At 45.6% G+C, this 16,507-nt stretch overlaps 1 protein-coding gene across 4 annotated transcripts in view; it reads left to right on the top strand.

Moving 5' to 3' along the window:
• The window catches only part of kif16ba (kinesin family member 16Ba), a 42,468-nt gene that overhangs the window by 8,269 nt on the left and 17,692 nt on the right, over positions 1 to 16,507 (top strand). For 3 of the 4 annotated variants that reach the window (XM_041982000.1, XM_041981997.1, XM_041981999.1), the window contains exons 5-19: positions 1,637 to 1,734; positions 4,104 to 4,213; positions 4,345 to 4,487; positions 4,569 to 4,737; positions 5,844 to 5,975; positions 6,056 to 6,231; positions 6,890 to 6,955; positions 10,593 to 10,652; positions 10,732 to 10,851; positions 10,937 to 10,988; positions 12,010 to 12,147; positions 13,978 to 14,060; positions 14,131 to 14,219; positions 14,540 to 14,572; positions 14,825 to 14,878. In XM_041982000.1, coding sequence (XP_041837934.1) covers positions 1,637 to 1,734; positions 4,104 to 4,213; positions 4,345 to 4,487; positions 4,569 to 4,737; positions 5,844 to 5,975; positions 6,056 to 6,231; positions 6,890 to 6,955; positions 10,593 to 10,652; positions 10,732 to 10,851; positions 10,937 to 10,988; positions 12,010 to 12,147; positions 13,978 to 14,060; positions 14,131 to 14,219; positions 14,540 to 14,572; positions 14,825 to 14,878 — 1,523 coding nt within the window. The remainder of the gene's footprint in view (positions 1 to 1,636; positions 1,735 to 4,103; positions 4,214 to 4,344; positions 4,488 to 4,568; positions 4,738 to 5,843; positions 5,976 to 6,055; positions 6,232 to 6,889; positions 6,956 to 10,592; positions 10,653 to 10,731; positions 10,852 to 10,936; positions 10,989 to 12,009; positions 12,148 to 13,977; positions 14,061 to 14,130; positions 14,220 to 14,539; positions 14,573 to 14,824; positions 14,879 to 16,507) is intronic. The other variant, XM_041981998.1, reaches the window with a different exon arrangement.

The following is a 16,507-nucleotide window of genomic DNA, read 5'->3' as shown; positions in this document are numbered from 1 at the left end:
TGGTTTATACTGGGATTAAAATCTGCTACAGACTGGTTTATACTGGGATTAAAAGCTGCTACAGACTGGTTTATACTGGGATTAAAAGCTGCTACAGACTGGTTTATACTGGGATTAAAAGCTGTTACACACTGGTTTATACTGGGATTAAAAGCTGCTACACACTGGTTTATACTGGGATTAAAAGCTGCTACAGACTGGTTTATACTGGGATTAAAAACTGCTACAGACTGGTTTATACTGGGATTAAAAGCTGCTACAGACTGGTTTATACTGGGATTAAAAGCTGCTACAGACTGGTTTATACTGGGATTAAAAGCTGTTACACACTGGTTTATACTGGGATTAAAAGCTGCTACAGACTGGTTTATACTGGGATTAAAAGCTGTTACAGACTGGTTTATACTGGGATTAAAAGCTGTTACAGACTGGTTTATACTGGGATTAAAAGCTGTTACACACTGGTTTATACTGGGATTAAAAGCTGCTACAGACTGGTTTATACTGGGATTAAAAGCTGTTACACACTGGTTTATACTGGGATTAAAAGCTGTTACAGACTGGTTTATACTGGGATTAAAAGCTGTTACACACTGGTTTATACTGGGATTAAAAGCTGCTACAGACTGGTTTATACTGGGATTAAAAACTGCTACAGACTGGTTTATACTGGGATTAAAAGCTGTTACACACTGGTTTATACTGGGATTAAAATCTGCTACAGACTGGTTTATACTGGGATTAAAAGCTGCTACAGACTGGTTTATACTGGATTTAAAAGCTGCTACAGACTGGTTTATACTGGGATTAAAAACTGCTACAGACTGGTTTATACTGGGATTAAAAGCTGCTACAGACTGGTTTATACTGGGATTAAAAGCTGTTACAGACTGGTTTATACTGGGATTAAAAGCTGTTACACACTGGTTTATACTGGGATTAAAATCTGCTACAGACTGGTTTATACTGGGATTAAAAGCTGCTACAGACTGGTTTATACTGGGATTAAAAGCTGCTACAGACTGGTTTATACTGGGATTAAAAGCTGTTACACACTGGTTTATACTGGGATTAAAAGCTGCTACACACTGGTTTATACTGGGATTAAAAGCTGCTACAGACTGGTTTATACTGGGATTAAAAACTGCTACAGACTGGTTTATACTGGGATTAAAAGCTGCTACAGACTGGTTTATACTGGGATTAAAAGCTGCTACAGACTGGTTTATACTGGGATTAAAAGCTGTTACAGACTGGTTTATACTGGGATTAAAAGCTGTTACAGACTGGTTTATACTGGGATTAAAAGCTGTTACACACTGGTTTATACTGGGATTAAAAGCTGCTACAGACTGGTTTATACTGGGATTAAAAGCTGTTACACACTGGTTTATACTGGGATTAAAAGCTGCTACAGACTGGTTTATACTGGGATTAAAAGCTGTTACACACTGGTTTATACTGGGATTAAAAGCTGCTACAGACTGGTTTATACTGGGATTAAAGAAATTAATAGATCTGATGCTGCTTTCTTCATGATGGAGGAGAACAGGAAGTAAAGTTCAGAAAACAGGAAGCAGATGTGTTTGCTGTGGATACTCTGATTGATGCTGTGATGTTCCTCTACTGGTTTCAGGGGGATGCAGGTCTGATTCCGAGGATCTGCGAGGGTTTGTTCAGTCGCATCTCTGAGGCCATGAGACGGGACGAAGCTTCATTTCGAACAGAAGTCAGGTTCGTTTTACCTTCATCATGCCCACCTTCTAGTACCGGGTCGTCCTCTTCATCAGGTCCACCTTCTAGTACCGGGTCGTCCTCTTCATCAGGACCACCTTCTAGTACCGGGTCGTCCTCTTCACCGGGTCCACCTTCTAGTACCGGGTCGTCCTCTTCATCAGGTCCACCTACTGGTACCGGGTCGTCCTCTTCATCGGGTCCACCTTCTAGTACCGGGTCGTCCTCTTCATCAGGACCACCTTCTAGTACCGGGTCGTCCTCTTCATCGGGTCCACCTTCTAGTACCGGGTCGTCCTCTTCATCAGGACCACCTTCTAGTACCGGGTCGTCCTCTTCATCGGGACCACCTTCTAGTACCAGGTCGTCCTCTTCATCAGGTCCACCTACTGGTACCGGGTCGTCCTCTTCATCGGGTCCACCTTCTAGTACCGGGTCGTCCTCTTCACCAGGACCACCTTCTAGTATCGGGTCGTCCTCTTCATCGGGTCCACCTACTGGTACCGGGTCGTCGTCCTCTTCATCAGGACCACCTTCTAGTACCGGGTCGTCCTCTTCATCAGGACCACCTTCTAGTACAGGGTCGTCCTCTTCACCACGTCCACCTTCTAGTACCGGGTCGTCCTCTTCATCAGGTCCACCTTCTAGTACCGGGTCCTCCTCTTCATCAGGTCCACCTTCTAGTACCGGGTCGTCCTCTTCATCAGGTCCACCTACTGGTACCGGGTCGTCCTCTTCATCGGGTCCACCTTCTAGTACCGGGTCGTGCTCTTCATCAGGTCCACCTTCTAGTACCGGGTCGTCCCCTTCATCAGGACCAGGTTCTAGTACCGGTTCGTCCTCTTCATCAGGTCCACCTTCTAGTACCGGGTCGTCCTCTTCATCAGGTCCACCTACTGGTACCGGGTCGTCCTCTTCATCGGGTCCACCTTCTAGTACCGGGTCGTCCTCTTCATCGGGTCCACCTTCTAGTACCGGGTCGTCCTCTTCATCAGGTCCACCTTCTAGTACCGGGTCGTCCTCTTCATCAGGACCATCTTCTAGTACCGGGTCGTCCTCTTCATCAGGTCCACCTTCTAGTACCGGGTCGTCCTCTTCATCAGGTCCACCTTCTAGTACCGGGTCGTCCTCTTCATCAGGACCACCTTCTAGTACCGGGTCGGACCTTTTTAATCCTGGTGTGATAGATGAAGCAGGTGGTGGAAACCTTCCTCAGAGGTTTTCTCCATATTAACATGACAGCATCACACAGTTGCTGCAGGTTTGTCGGCTGCATCCATGATGAGAATCTCCCGTTCCACCACATCCCAAAGCTGCTCTACTGGACTGAGATCTGGTGGCTGTGGAGGCCGTGGGAGTCCAGTGAACTCATCGTCATGTTCTAGAAAGCAGGTGGAGATGATCTGAGCTTTGTGACATGGTGCATTATCCTGCTGGAAGTAGCATCAGAAGATGCTCCACTGTGGTCATAAAGGGATGGACATGGTCAGCAACAATACTCAGGTAGGCTGTGCTGGTTAAACCAGGCCACGCTGGTACTAAGGGGCCCAAAGTGGGCCAAGAAAATCTCCCCCCACCATTACACCAGCAGCAGCCTGAAGCGTTGATCCAAGGCAGGATGGATCCATGTTTTCATGATGTTTCCAGCAGATTCTGAGCCGAGCATCTGAATGTGGAGCTGAAATGGAGACTCATCAGACCAGCAACGTTTCTCCATCTTCTATTGTCCAGTGTTGGTGAGTGTGTGTGAATTGTAGCCTCAGTTTCCTGTTCTTAGCTGGCAGGAGGCACCTGGTGTGTCTTCTGCTGCATCCTGGTCCAGACACCTGCTGCTCTGGATGTTTTCTCTTCTTCAGACCATCTCTGGAAACCCTGGAGATGGTTGTGGGTGAAAATCCCAGTAAATACTCAGACCAGCAACCACGTTCAAAGTCTCTTAAATCCTCTTTCTTCCTCATTCTGATGCTCAGTTTGAACTCCAGCAGGTCGTCTTCACCACGTCTCCATGACTACATGCTGCCGTGTGATTGGCTGGTTAGATATTAGTGTTAACAGGAAGTAGAACAGGTGGATGGTGAGTGTATAGACACATCAATACTAATGTTTATTTATTTATTTATTCCATGTTATTATAATTATCTTCAGTCAGAGCTGGCTGGGCTCAGTGGTGATGAAAGCAACATCTGGAATCTTGTCATGAAGTAAAGTTAAAATGTTGGATGTGACCACATCTGGAGAGAAGGAAGTCTTCAGTTTCAGGTTTCCAAGGTTTTTTGTGACTGTGTCCTTCAGAGCGGCGAATCCATCACCTGCAGATCTGGTTTGATCTGGTTTTGTGACTCAGTCTGATCTGTTCTTGGTGCCTTCAGCTACCTGGAGATCTACAACGAGAGAGTGAGAGACCTGCTGAGGAGGAAGTCCACCCAGACCTACAACCTGAGAGTCCGGGAGCACCCAAAGGATGGACCCTACGTAGAAGGTAAAAACCCTGCTGGTGGAGAAGCAGCTGGAGGGGCAAGTAGAAGGATGGGTTGAGGAGCAGGTGGAGGTGCTGGTAGAGGTTTTATCTGTGGATCTTTGTGTTCACGCTGCTGCTTCCTCTGATCTCAGATCTGTCCAAACACCTGGTCCAGAACTACAGCGACGTGGAGGAGCTGATGGAGGCGGGGAACATCAACCGCACCACCGCCAGCACCGGCATGAATGATGTCAGCAGCCGCTCGCACGCCATCTTCACCATCAACTTCACGCAGGTCAGAGAGTCTTGTGGAGCCGGTCTGGAGTTAGAAGCAGCTAACGATGAATCTGTGGTGAAATAAAACGTTTCCCATCAGGCCAAGTTTGACGCAGAGATGCCGAGCGAGACGGTCAGTAAGATCCACCTGGTGGACCTGGCGGGCAGCGAGCGCGCGGACGCCACCGGCGCCACAGGCGTCCGGCTGAAAGAGGGAGGAAACATCAACAAGTCTCTGGTCACGCTGGGAAACGTCATCTCTGCTCTGGGTAAGCGTTTGAAGAGAAGGTTGAAGAAACAGCTGCTGAGTTCAGAAGAACCAGGTGTTAAAATCCGCGTTACTGCTAACCGCTGCCACACGCCTGGTTAGTGGCTGGCTGTTGGCTGGTTAGCGGCTGGTTAGCGGCTGGTTATAGGGTTAGGGTCAGTGGAAAACCAGGACTCAAACCAGGGCTGGCTGAGGACAACAAACTTTTTAAAAAATCATAAAGTTTGACTTAACTTTTGTGCTTTGTGGTGAAAACTTATATTCCAGAAAAGAACGCTGCAAAGGTCCATGACCTGCCGATGTTGGTTGGAAATGACTCACAAAGGTCCAGATTATTTCCATAAACACGCTTTTTAGGTCCGAGCGGGCATCTTTCTGCCATACACTGCCTGTGGGTCTATGTCCTTCTGGATCCTCATTGGTGTTTCTAGGGTGAATTTAGGAGATAGACTTAGTTTTTCCTGGCTCTGATTGGTTGATGTGTCAATGAAAATTGAGCAATGGATTGCCATCCCCCTCCTCTCCACACACCAACACTCCCCTTTTAAAAGTACAACTTCCAGCTCCCCTGTTGAGAAACTCTTGCCTACATAAATAAGAGTAACGGGAAGATATGTTCAGTCATATTTCATCAGGTTAAATTTAGACAGCATGATCAATTCAGGAGGAACTTTACTGACCTTCTGAGTTTCCAGACAATCGACGAAACGACAATAAATGCTAACGTAAAGGAGGGAAATATGTTTTCTAAAAAAGATAAAAGTTAAGTGTATAAATGGAATAATTGATTGAATTTAAATGCATATTTCCTGTAGCCTTACTCATCCTCATCTTCCTCAACTGTACTTTAAAATTAACACGGACATTTTACTTTTAGTCATTTTTGTGCCTAAAAAAGATGAAAATAATAAGTCTTGTCATAGTTGCTTTTATTTTAGGCAGCCAATCATGTGGGCAGAAACTGTTGCCTTGGTAACCAGAAAAACAAGATATCTGCAGGTTCTGACACATCAGTGACTTCATGATACTGATGTCTGTAGTGAGGGCAGTGGTTGCCATGGTGATCTGAGGTGACGTTATCACTGCTGACTGCTTGTTTCCTTCCAGCCGACATGACGCAGGATGGCGTGAACACCAACCTGAAGAAGAAGTCCGTGTTTGTTCCCTACAGAGACTCGGTGCTGACCTGGCTGCTGAAGGACAGCCTGGGCGGGAACTCCAAGACCATCATGATTGCCAGTGAGCCCAAACACCACTGATCGATCACCATCGTTAGATGTTTTCTCTGCACGCTTTCCCCATCACCTCTCATGTTGCAGCCATCTCCCCCGCGGATGTGAACTACGGCGAGACGCTCAGCACGCTGCGCTACGCCAACCGAGCCAAGAACATCATCAACAAACCGACCATCAACGAGGACGGCAACGTGCGGCTGATCCGAGAGCTGCGGGCCGAGATCGCTCGGTTGAAAGCGCTGCTGGTTCAGGGCAACCAGGTGGGTTCCAGCCAGGTTACAGGACCACGCTCAGATTCACTCGTTACCCTCGCTCCAGTTCCCCACCCATTCAAGTTATTAGAGGACAAAAAAGTCCTCTCCCCAAAACCTCTAAAAACATTATGGTCTCATGTCTATTTCCATTTTCTAGCGCAGATCTCTGTCAACTTAAATGAAAAATGACCAAATATGTTTTTATTCTGATTATTTTAACCATTTAAATGCCATTTTGATTTGATTTGACGCCACTGTTTTTCTAAAAAAAAATTCATATAATACAGGATGCATAAAGGTTTGTAGATGAAATATTCCAGTAGGTAAAATGAAGGCCAGCCGACTAAAATGGTTAAAATGGCTGCATCTGAGGTTATGATGTGTTTCGTCATTTTAGTCTTTATTTTCCATGTTTCAGAAGCTGAGCTGAATCATCCACTAACAGAACTAGAAATTTTAATCAGAAAATAGATTTTCTTTAAAGACGATTTAGATTTACGTGTTTTCATGTCACTGATCAGTGTTCATCAACAAGTTTCAGACACCGAGATTTTTGTCAGATGATTTGGGAACAAATTCTTGATGCGACTTTGGAAGAAGAAGAAGAAAGTGTGTCAGATGCTTTAATTTTGGTGTGTGGCTGAACTTCCTGTTTGTGTTTCAGATCGCTCTGTTGGACTCGCCCACCGCTCTGAGTATGGAGGAGAAGCTGCACCAGAACGAAGCCAGAGTGAGTCTCAGCCTTCATGATGATTAAGAGGAGGGGATTAGGATGATAAGGATGATGACGATGGAGGAAGAGAATGAGAAGTAGGATGGATGATCACTGACGAACATGACTGATGATGGTGATTATGAAGAAAATGAGGATTAATTAGGATAATGAGGATAAGGATGATGATGAGGAGGTAATGATGTCTGACTGATGAGGAGGATGGATGATGAAGGGAAGGTGTATAGACTGAAGCTCTGTGGTGACCTTTAATCGTTTCTCTTTGGCTCCAAAAACCATCACCTCAGTTTAGTTTTTGTTTAACTGAAGAAAGTTCAGACACATCCAGTCATTAATCTCCTCAATACATTTACCAAGAGCCTGTACGGGGCCTCGGTCTCCTGGTGACATTTTAATATATACCTGTGTGTCATCTGCGTAACTATGGTAACTAATGTTGTTGTTCTTTATGGCCTGTGCCAGTGGGAGCATGTTGATGTTAAACAGAAGAGGCCCCAGGATGGAACCTTGCGGAACTCCACATTAGAGCCAGTCCAAGTGATTGGCTGACAGATTAAATTGGCCGATTAATTCCCTTTTCAGAATAAACATAACTGGTGGGAGTTTTGCAGATTAAACGCCAATATATTCTTAATTATTTCAATGGATCCAGGTTTCCCTTGTCCACACGTGGGTCACCAGGGCTATCCTCTGGAGCCAGGCCTGGAGGTAGGGCACTGAAGCAAATGTCTGGTGGCTGGGCTTTTGCCCATGGGGGCCGGTCGGGCTCAGTCCGAAAGGATGACATGGGTCCCCCTCCCATAGGCTCACCACCTGCAGGAGTGGGCATAGGGTTCGGTGCAGTGGGAGCTGGGTGGTGGCCGAAGGCGGGGACCCTGACGGTCTGATCTTTGGCTACAGAAGCTAGCTTTAGGGATGTGGAATATTAGCTCTCTGGCGGGGAAGGAGCCTGAGCTGGTGTGCGAGATTGAGCGGTTCAGGCTAGATATCGCTGGACTCACCTTAGTGCACAGCTTGGGCTCTGGAACCACTGTTCTTAAGAGGGGCTGGACCCATTCTGAAGCTGTTCCCGGTGAGAGGTGCCTCTGCTTCATAACTTTTATGGACAGAATTTCTATGTGATGTGGTTCTGTTGGCTTCATCGGGCCATGATCTCCAGCTCTTACTGGAGCGATTCGCAGCCGAGTGTGAAGCCACTGGGATGAGAATCAGCACCTCCAAATCGGAGACCATGGTCCTCAGCCAGAAAAGGGTGGAGTGCTCTCTCCGGGTCTGCAACAGGGTCCTGCCCCAAGTGGAGGAGTTCAAGTATCTCGGGGTCTTGTTCTCGAGTGAGGGAAGGATGGAGCGGGAGATGGACAGACGGATCGGTGCGGCGTCTGCAGTGATGTGGACTCTGCATCGGTCTGTCGTGGTGAAGAAGGAGCTGAGCCAAAAGGCAAAGCTCTCGTTTTACCGGTCGATCTATGTTCCTACCCTCACCTATGGTCATGAGCTGTGGGTAGTGACCGAAAGAACGAGATCGTGAATACACGTGACCAAAATGAGTTTTCTCTGCAGCTCCAGACACTCCGTGTCGGGAGTTACAGAATGATGTTGTTGTGCAGTTTGTCTACTTGATGGAGCTCTAGTTCTATTCCACTTCTTGGTGGAGTAATTTCTGAGGTTTAAGTGATTCCACGTCCTACGTTGCTGCTATGGGAAATACTTGTTGGCTAGGTAGGCTGTCCCATTTTACAAACGTTAAGTGGACTTTTAAGTGTACAGACTACATAGGACACATCATAGCCTGCGTAGTCTGCACACTTCGAAGTGTGAATTGGGACCCAGACTCATGATGTCTGTCCTAGTTTGACTTGGTCAGGAAATCCAGAACGTGACTCAGGCTGCTGCAGCCTATCCAGCCAATCTGGGACCATTATATGTTAAAAATGCAGCTCTGTTAAAGACAACATGTTTTAACTTCTGGTCTTTATTTTGGTTCATATGAGTCATGACTTAATGGCCATGAAAATAAAGAAGTAGAGAAAATGTGATTTAAAGTTAAAGGGCGTCAGACGGCTGCATACATAATGGTCTACCTGTAACTTCACTCATTATATTGCTTCTATAGGGCAACTTTGGTCTAAATCTAAAGATAAATTCACTACTTTACCAGGAAGCTCTATTAATGCTCCATAGAAAGAAAAATTCACAATGCAAATTAAAAATAAAATAAATATAAGGTATTTTTATTTCTATATATTTTTTTATTAATCTGCCAATTAATCGGTTATCTGATCCATGTTGGTCGGGCTCAGGTCCACATGTAACTCTGCTCGGGTGTAAAGGTTCCTGCTGACACAAACTGCTTCCTGTCCTAAGTCTTGAACCAGAGTCGGTCAGTGCCAGACATGTCGTGTTAATGTTCTGGACCTGTGACCTGGTCCTGTGACCTGGTCCTGTTTCCTAGTCCTGTTTCCTGGTCCTGTGGCCTGGTCCTTTTTTCTGGTTCTGTGACCTGGTCTTGTTTCCTGGTCCTGTGAGCTGGTTCTGTTTTTTGGTCTTGTGACCTGGTCCTGTGACCTGGTCCTTTTTTCTGATCCTGTTACCTGGTCCCCTTTTTCCTGGTTCTGTGACCTGGTCCTTTTTCCTGGTCCTGTGACCTGGTCCTTTTTTCTGGTCCTGTTACCTGGTCCCTTTTTTCTGGTCCTGTTACCTGGTCCCTTTTTTCTGGTCCTGTTACCTGGTCCCTTTTTTCTGGTCCTGTTACCTGGTCCCTTTTTTCTGGTCCTGTGACCTGGTCCTTTTTTCTGGTCCTGTTACCTGGTCCCTTTTTTCTGGTCCTGTTTCCTGGTCCTTTTTTCTGGTCCTGTTACCTGGTCCCTTTTTTCTGGTCCTGTTACCTGGTCCATTTTTTCTGGTCCTGTTTCCTGGTCCCTTTTTTCTGGTCCTGTTTCCTGGTCCTTTTTTCTGGTCCTGTTACCTGGTCCCTTTTTTCTGGTCCTGTTTCCTGGTCCCTTTTCCTGGTCCTGTGACCTGGTCTTGTTTCCTGGTCCTTTTTTCTGGTTCTGTGACCTGGTCCTTTTTTCTGGTCCTTTTTCCTGGTCCTGTGACCTGGTCCCTTTTTTCTGGTCCTGTTACCTGGTCCCTTTTCCTGGTCCTGTGACCTGGTCTTGTTTCCTGGTCCTTTTTCCTGGTCCTTTTTCCTGGTCCTGTGACCTGGTCCTTTTTTCTGGTCCTGTTACCTGGTCCCTTTTTTCTGGTCCTTTTTTCTGGTCCTGTTACCTGGTCCCTTTTTCCTGGTCCTGTGACCTGGTCTTGTTTCCTGGTCCTTTTTCCTGGTGCTGTGACCTGGTCCTTTTTTCTGATCCTGTTACCTGGTCCTTTTTCTGGTCCTGTTTCCTGGTCCTTTTTCCTGGTCCTGTGACCTGGTCCTTTTTTCTGGTCCTGTTACCTGGTCCTTTTTCCTGGTCCTTTTTTCTGGTCCTGTTACCTGGTCCCTTTTTCTGGTCCTTTTTTCTGGTCCTGTTACCTGGTCCTGTTTCCTGGTCCTTTTTTCTGGTCCTGTTTCCTGGTCCTGTGACCTGGTCTTGTTTCCTGGTCCTTTTTTCTGGTTCTGTGACCTGGTCCTGTTTCCTGGTTCTGTCTGCAGGTTCTGGAGCTGACTAAGGAGTGGACCAACAAATGGAACGAGACCCAGAACATCCTGAAGGTGAGAACCGACGTGATCAGGTTGGATCAGCTGTTTTCGTGTGTGTGCTGAACTTCCTGTTGGTTGGTTTGCGGTGCAGGAGGAGACTCTGGCTCTGAGGAAGGAGGGCATCGGTGTGGTGCTGGACTCGGAGCTTCCTCACCTCATCGGCATCGACGACGACCTCCTCAGCACCGGCATCATCCTGTACCACCTGAAGGTCCAGGACTCTCCCAGCTTCACTTCATTCATACACACACAGAAAGCGTAAATACGTAAACGAAGACCTTCTGTTTCGTCCTCAGGAGGGACGGACGTTTGTGGGCCGAGAGGACGCGTCCACGGAGCAGGACATCAGTAAGTCCTTCTTTCTGCCTGCTCCTCCACCGTTCTGCATGAAATGTGCCATTAAATAAATGCGCCTTATATTTCTTTAAATATAAATATTTAACGGGAACGTTTCTGGTTTTTGTTAAAGAAAAAACTACAGAATTAAAAAGTTTTTTTTTTTCAACAGGTAAACAGTTTTATTTATCAGTTATTGATTATTTTCTTTTATTTATATATGTCTTTTTATTTTTTTTTTGTTTTACTTCATTTACTTATACTGGCTTGGTCACTGCACCTGAACAGTTTGTTAAAAAGAAGAATTTTTAGTGGAGCATCTTTATTATAACACTTTATCTTTCTAACTGTCTTCATCAGCATTTTACATATTTCAAACATGTACATCAAGTACAGTCCAGGATGAGTACATGTGTACACATGTACATGAATACACACGTGTGTTTCATTGTTTCAGGTCTGTCTCTCACTAAGCTACACTTTCTGTAGACACAACAAAGGAAGGAAGGAAAAACCAAACAGCTACAGAAACCCAAACCAGACACTCAGTCGTCGCTTATCTGGCTGCTGTCGGTAGGAAGGAGAGGAAGTTCAACATCCATGCAGTGGAATATTTTCCCTTTCTGTCGTACACTTGGTGCAGTAACCTGGAATGTTACCTGGAATGTTACCTGGAATGTTGGTATTTGTTAAATGGACCTGGTGTGACACATGTCGGCATTGTCCAGTCATTCTGCAGCAGTCTTAACCTTGAGTTGATGGTCTGAGTGTGACACACATCAAACACCAGGCCTCTGGGGAAATCTCCAAAACCTTCGCTCCACATGATCCGTTCACCAGTTTCCTGGTGAATCAGACACTAATAACCCGTACAGTTCTCATGTTGTCCCTCTGCTTAGGCTTCTTCAGAATAACTCATTTTAACCTGTAAACCTGCAGAGTGAGATGTTCTCCTGCTTCTGTCTCATTGCTTCGCCTTCAACAGGAAATACGTTTGTTTGCTGGTGAATGATGGATGTTCTCCCTCTTTTAGTTCTTCATGGTCTGGACCTGGAGAGCGAACACTGCATGTTTGAGAACCAGAACGGGACGGTGACTCTGGTGCCGCTCGGCGGAGCTCAGTGTTCGGTTAACGGGGCTCAGGTGACCGAGCCATCGCAGCTCAACCAAGGTGACCAACAAACAAACCAACCAACCAAACACAAAAACAAACACACACACACAAACAAACACACAAACACAGAAACCAAACAAACCAACCAAACACAAAAACAAACAAACACAAACAAACAAACAAACAAACAAACCAACAAACAAATCAACAAACCAACCAAACACAAAAACAAACACAAACAAACAAACAAACCAAACACACAAACAAACACACACAAACAAACAAACCACCCAAACACACAAACAAACAAACAAACAAACCAACAAACAAATCAACAAACCAAACACAAAAACAAACAAACACAAACAAACAAACAAACCAACAAACAAATCAACAAACCAAACACAAAAACAAACACACACAAACACAAACAAACAAACCAACCAAACACACAAACACACACACACACAAACACACAAACCAAACAAACCAACCAACCAAACACAAAAACAAACACACACAAACACAAACAAACAAACCAACAAACAAATCAACAAACCAACCAAACACAAAAACAAACACACACACACAAACAAACACACAAACACACAAACCAACCAAACACAAAAACAAACACACACACACAAACAAACACACAAACACACAAACCAACCAAACACAAAAACAAACACACACAAACACAAACAAACAAACAAACCAAACACAAAAACAAACACACACAAACACAAACAAACAAACAAACCAAACACAAAAACAAACACACACAAACACAAACAAACAAACCAACCAAACACAAAAACAAACACACACAAACACAAACAAACCAAACACAAAAACAAACACAAACAAACAAACAAACCAAACACAAAAACAAACACACACAAACACAAACAAACCAAACACAAAAACAAACACAAACAAACAAACAAACCAAACACAAAAACAAACACACACAAACACAAACAAACAAACCAACCAAACACAAAAACAAACACACACAAACACAAACAAACAAACCAACCAAACACACAAACAAACAAACAAACCAAACAAACAAATCAATAAACCAACCAAACACACAAACACACACACACCATCCATCCATTCATCCGTTTATGGATTTTATTGAAGAATCAGAGACGAGCTGTTTAAATTCAGAAGTGTTTTAATGGTTTGTAGTAAACTGGCAGACTGGTTCCAGTCAGAGCCCAACATCCTGATGCAGGTTGGAGAAAAACCTTTCTGACCAGCTTTATTTATACAGCTTCAGTTCACAACAAAGTCATCTCAGGACACTTACAGACACAGTCCAGTCCAGTCCACTATAGTCCAGTTATCATCCAATTAAAACTAATCCACATCAGTCCAGTTTATAACTGTGTTCAAAGTACTATTATAGGGAGGGGAAGGGAAAAAAGCCCCACCCCTAGCACTACACGACATCCACCGGGGTCCACCGGGGTCCACCTGGATCCACCAGGGTCCACCTGGACTCCCAGCGGTCTGATTACAGCTTAATGAGGACGTCCCTTCTGGTTGGTTTCTGCTTGTGTTGCTCTGACTCTCAAATCTAAGTTGCTTTGGAGAAAAGCGTCTACATGACTTTAGAATAGAATAGAAGCTAAGCATATAAATCAGTTCATAAATAATGACTTAGCTAAGGAAACCAACAAATTGGATTTGGACCAGAACCAGGAAGGGAAACCTCCATCAGGACCAGAACCAGGAAGGGAAACCTCCATCAGGACCAGAACCAGGAAGGAAAACCTCCATAAGGACCAGAACCATGATGATTGCTTGGGTTTGAAACGTGCTCTGACATCATGTCCCGTCTAACGTGGGATTGGGGCGGGGTTCTGGTTCCAGGTGCTGTGATTCTGCTCGGCAGGACCAACATGTTTCGCTTCAACCATCCGAAGGAGGCGGCCAGGCTGAGGGAGAAACGGAAGGTGAGTGTCGCTCCGACTCTGATGCAGATGTTGGTGGAGCTGCCTGATTCATCAGCCTCTCGTCCTCCAGAGCGGCCTGCTCCCCACGCTCAGCCTGTCCATGACGGATCTGTCCAGGTCCTGTGAGAACCTGTCCACGGTGATGCTCTACAACCCGGGGTGAGTGAACATGTCCAGACCAGCAGCAGCTGCATGTGATGATAGCTCTGAGCTGCAGCATCTCCCCTCCAACCATCAGACCTCAGCAGGACTCCACATCTTCAGCTCCTCTGTGCTCCTGTGGAGCTGTTTTAGTCAGAGGTTTCAGAGCTTGGATGGGGCGTCTGATGACTGCCTGGCTGAAATGTTTAGTCCTGTTTATTTCCTGAATCCTGACTTAAAGCTGAAATGAGAAGCTGGATCAGAAATGTGAAGCAGTTGCTTTAAGTGATTGAATTTCCTGTCAGAACATTGACTCTGTCCACCTGTCCTGTTGACAGTCTCTTCACTGAGAAGGGCCCCGTCTTCCTCAGGTAGAATCAGCCGTCCACTTCCTGTCTAACTGTCCCGTTTGACCCAAAGGCGTGTCAACCCGTCCCGTCTCCCCACCTCCACCCTCACTGTCTGTCGTTTCTTTGCTCATCCATCTTCTCTCTGATGTAGACGATGTCATGGCTTGTTTGTTTACGTGCTGCTTTCACTCTGTGTGTTGTTGTGGTGTCACATGACCGTCCTCTCCTGTCTGTGTCCAATGGAGAGGCTGACGGAGGTGTTTGTGTTCTCAGGTTGGAGTTTGAGAGGCAGCAGCGAGAAGAGCTGGAGAAGCTGGAGATGAAGAGGTAACGTTTCCAGGATCTTCAACACGTACAAACTCCGTTGCTTCCTGCTCAGTTTGTAAAGTTTAGAGCTGACGTGAAGGATCAGGACAAACATCAACTTCCATAAAACTTCAGTCAGACACAAAGTCGTTGTTTGGACAATGACTTTCAGAATCTCATCATTTTATCTCCAGTAGCAGATCACCAACAAACAAATGGAGACGTTTCATCATGTGATGAAAATATGAGCTGATGGTGAATCTGATGCAGCAACACGTCTTAAAAAAGATGAAAAAGGAGCAACAAAAGGCTGGAAAAGTAGCTGGTACAAACCAGAAATACCTGGAGGAGCATTGGACAACTAACCAGGTTAACTGGCAACAGGTCAGTAACATGACGGGTATAAAAGGAGCATTTCAGAGAGGCAGAGTCTCTCAGATGGAAAGATGGACAGAGCTTCACCAATCTGAGACAAACTGGATCTAAAACTGTGGAACAATTTCAGAAAAATGTTCCTCAGATGTTGAAGATCCTCCATCTACAGTGTAGAATATCATCAGAAGATTCAGAGAATCAGGAGGAATCTCTGTGTGCATGGGACAAGGCTGGATGCTGGTGATGTTCTGCATTAAAAGCAGACATGATTCTCTACTGGAAACCACTGCATGGACTCAGGAAGACTTCCAGAAACCACTGTCTGTGAACACAGTTCACCCTGAAACCCACAAATGCAGGTTAAAGCTCCATCATGCAAAGAAGAAGCCAGATGTGAACAGGATCCAGAACCAGCTTCTTCCATCTTCTCTGGACCAAAGCTCATTTAAAATGGTCTGAGGCAAAGTGGAAACCTGGATGAAGATGTGAACTAGTTTGTGGAAAGCATGGACGGCGTGTCCTGCAGACTAAAGAGGAGAGGGAGCATCCAGCTTGTTATCAGTGGACAGGTGAAAAGCTGCATCTCTGATGGGATGGGGCTGCATTAGTGCCTATGGCGTGGGCAGCTTCCACATCTGTGAAGCTCCATCAATGCTGAAAAGTACATGGAGGTTTTAGAGCAACATCTGCTCCCATCCAGACAACGTCTCTTTCAGGGAAGGCCTTGCAGATTTCAGCAAGACGATGCTGAACCACATCCTGCATCCATCACAGCAGCATGGCTTCACAGGAGAAGAGTCCGGCTGTTGAACTGGCCTGCCTGCAGTCCAGACCTTTCACCACCCTGGAACTACTTTTTACACCATGCCGAACATCACCCTGGAACTACTTTTTACACCATGCCGAACATCACCCTGGAACTACTTTTTACACCATGCCGAACATCACCCTGGAACTACTTTTTACACCATGCCGAACATCACCCTGGAACTACTTTTTACACCGTGCCGAACATCACCCTGGAACTACTTTTTACACCGTGCCGAACATCACCCTGGAACTACTTTTTACACCGTGCCGAACATCACCCTGGAACTACTTTTTACACCATGCCGAACATCACCCTGGAACTACTTTTTACACCGTGCCGAACATCACCCTGGAACTACTTTTTAAACCATGCCGAACATCACCCTGGAACTACTTTTTAAACCGTGACGAACATCACCCTGGAACTACTTTTTACACCGTGCCGAACATCACCCTGGAACTACT

The sequence above is a fragment of the Melanotaenia boesemani genome, chromosome 4 (genome assembly GCF_017639745.1).
Source record: "Melanotaenia boesemani isolate fMelBoe1 chromosome 4, fMelBoe1.pri, whole genome shotgun sequence".
NCBI lineage: Eukaryota > Metazoa > Chordata > Actinopteri > Atheriniformes > Melanotaeniidae > Melanotaenia > Melanotaenia boesemani.
Note: the sequence above shows the minus strand (reverse complement) of the source record. Positions and strands in the feature narration are given on the sequence as shown.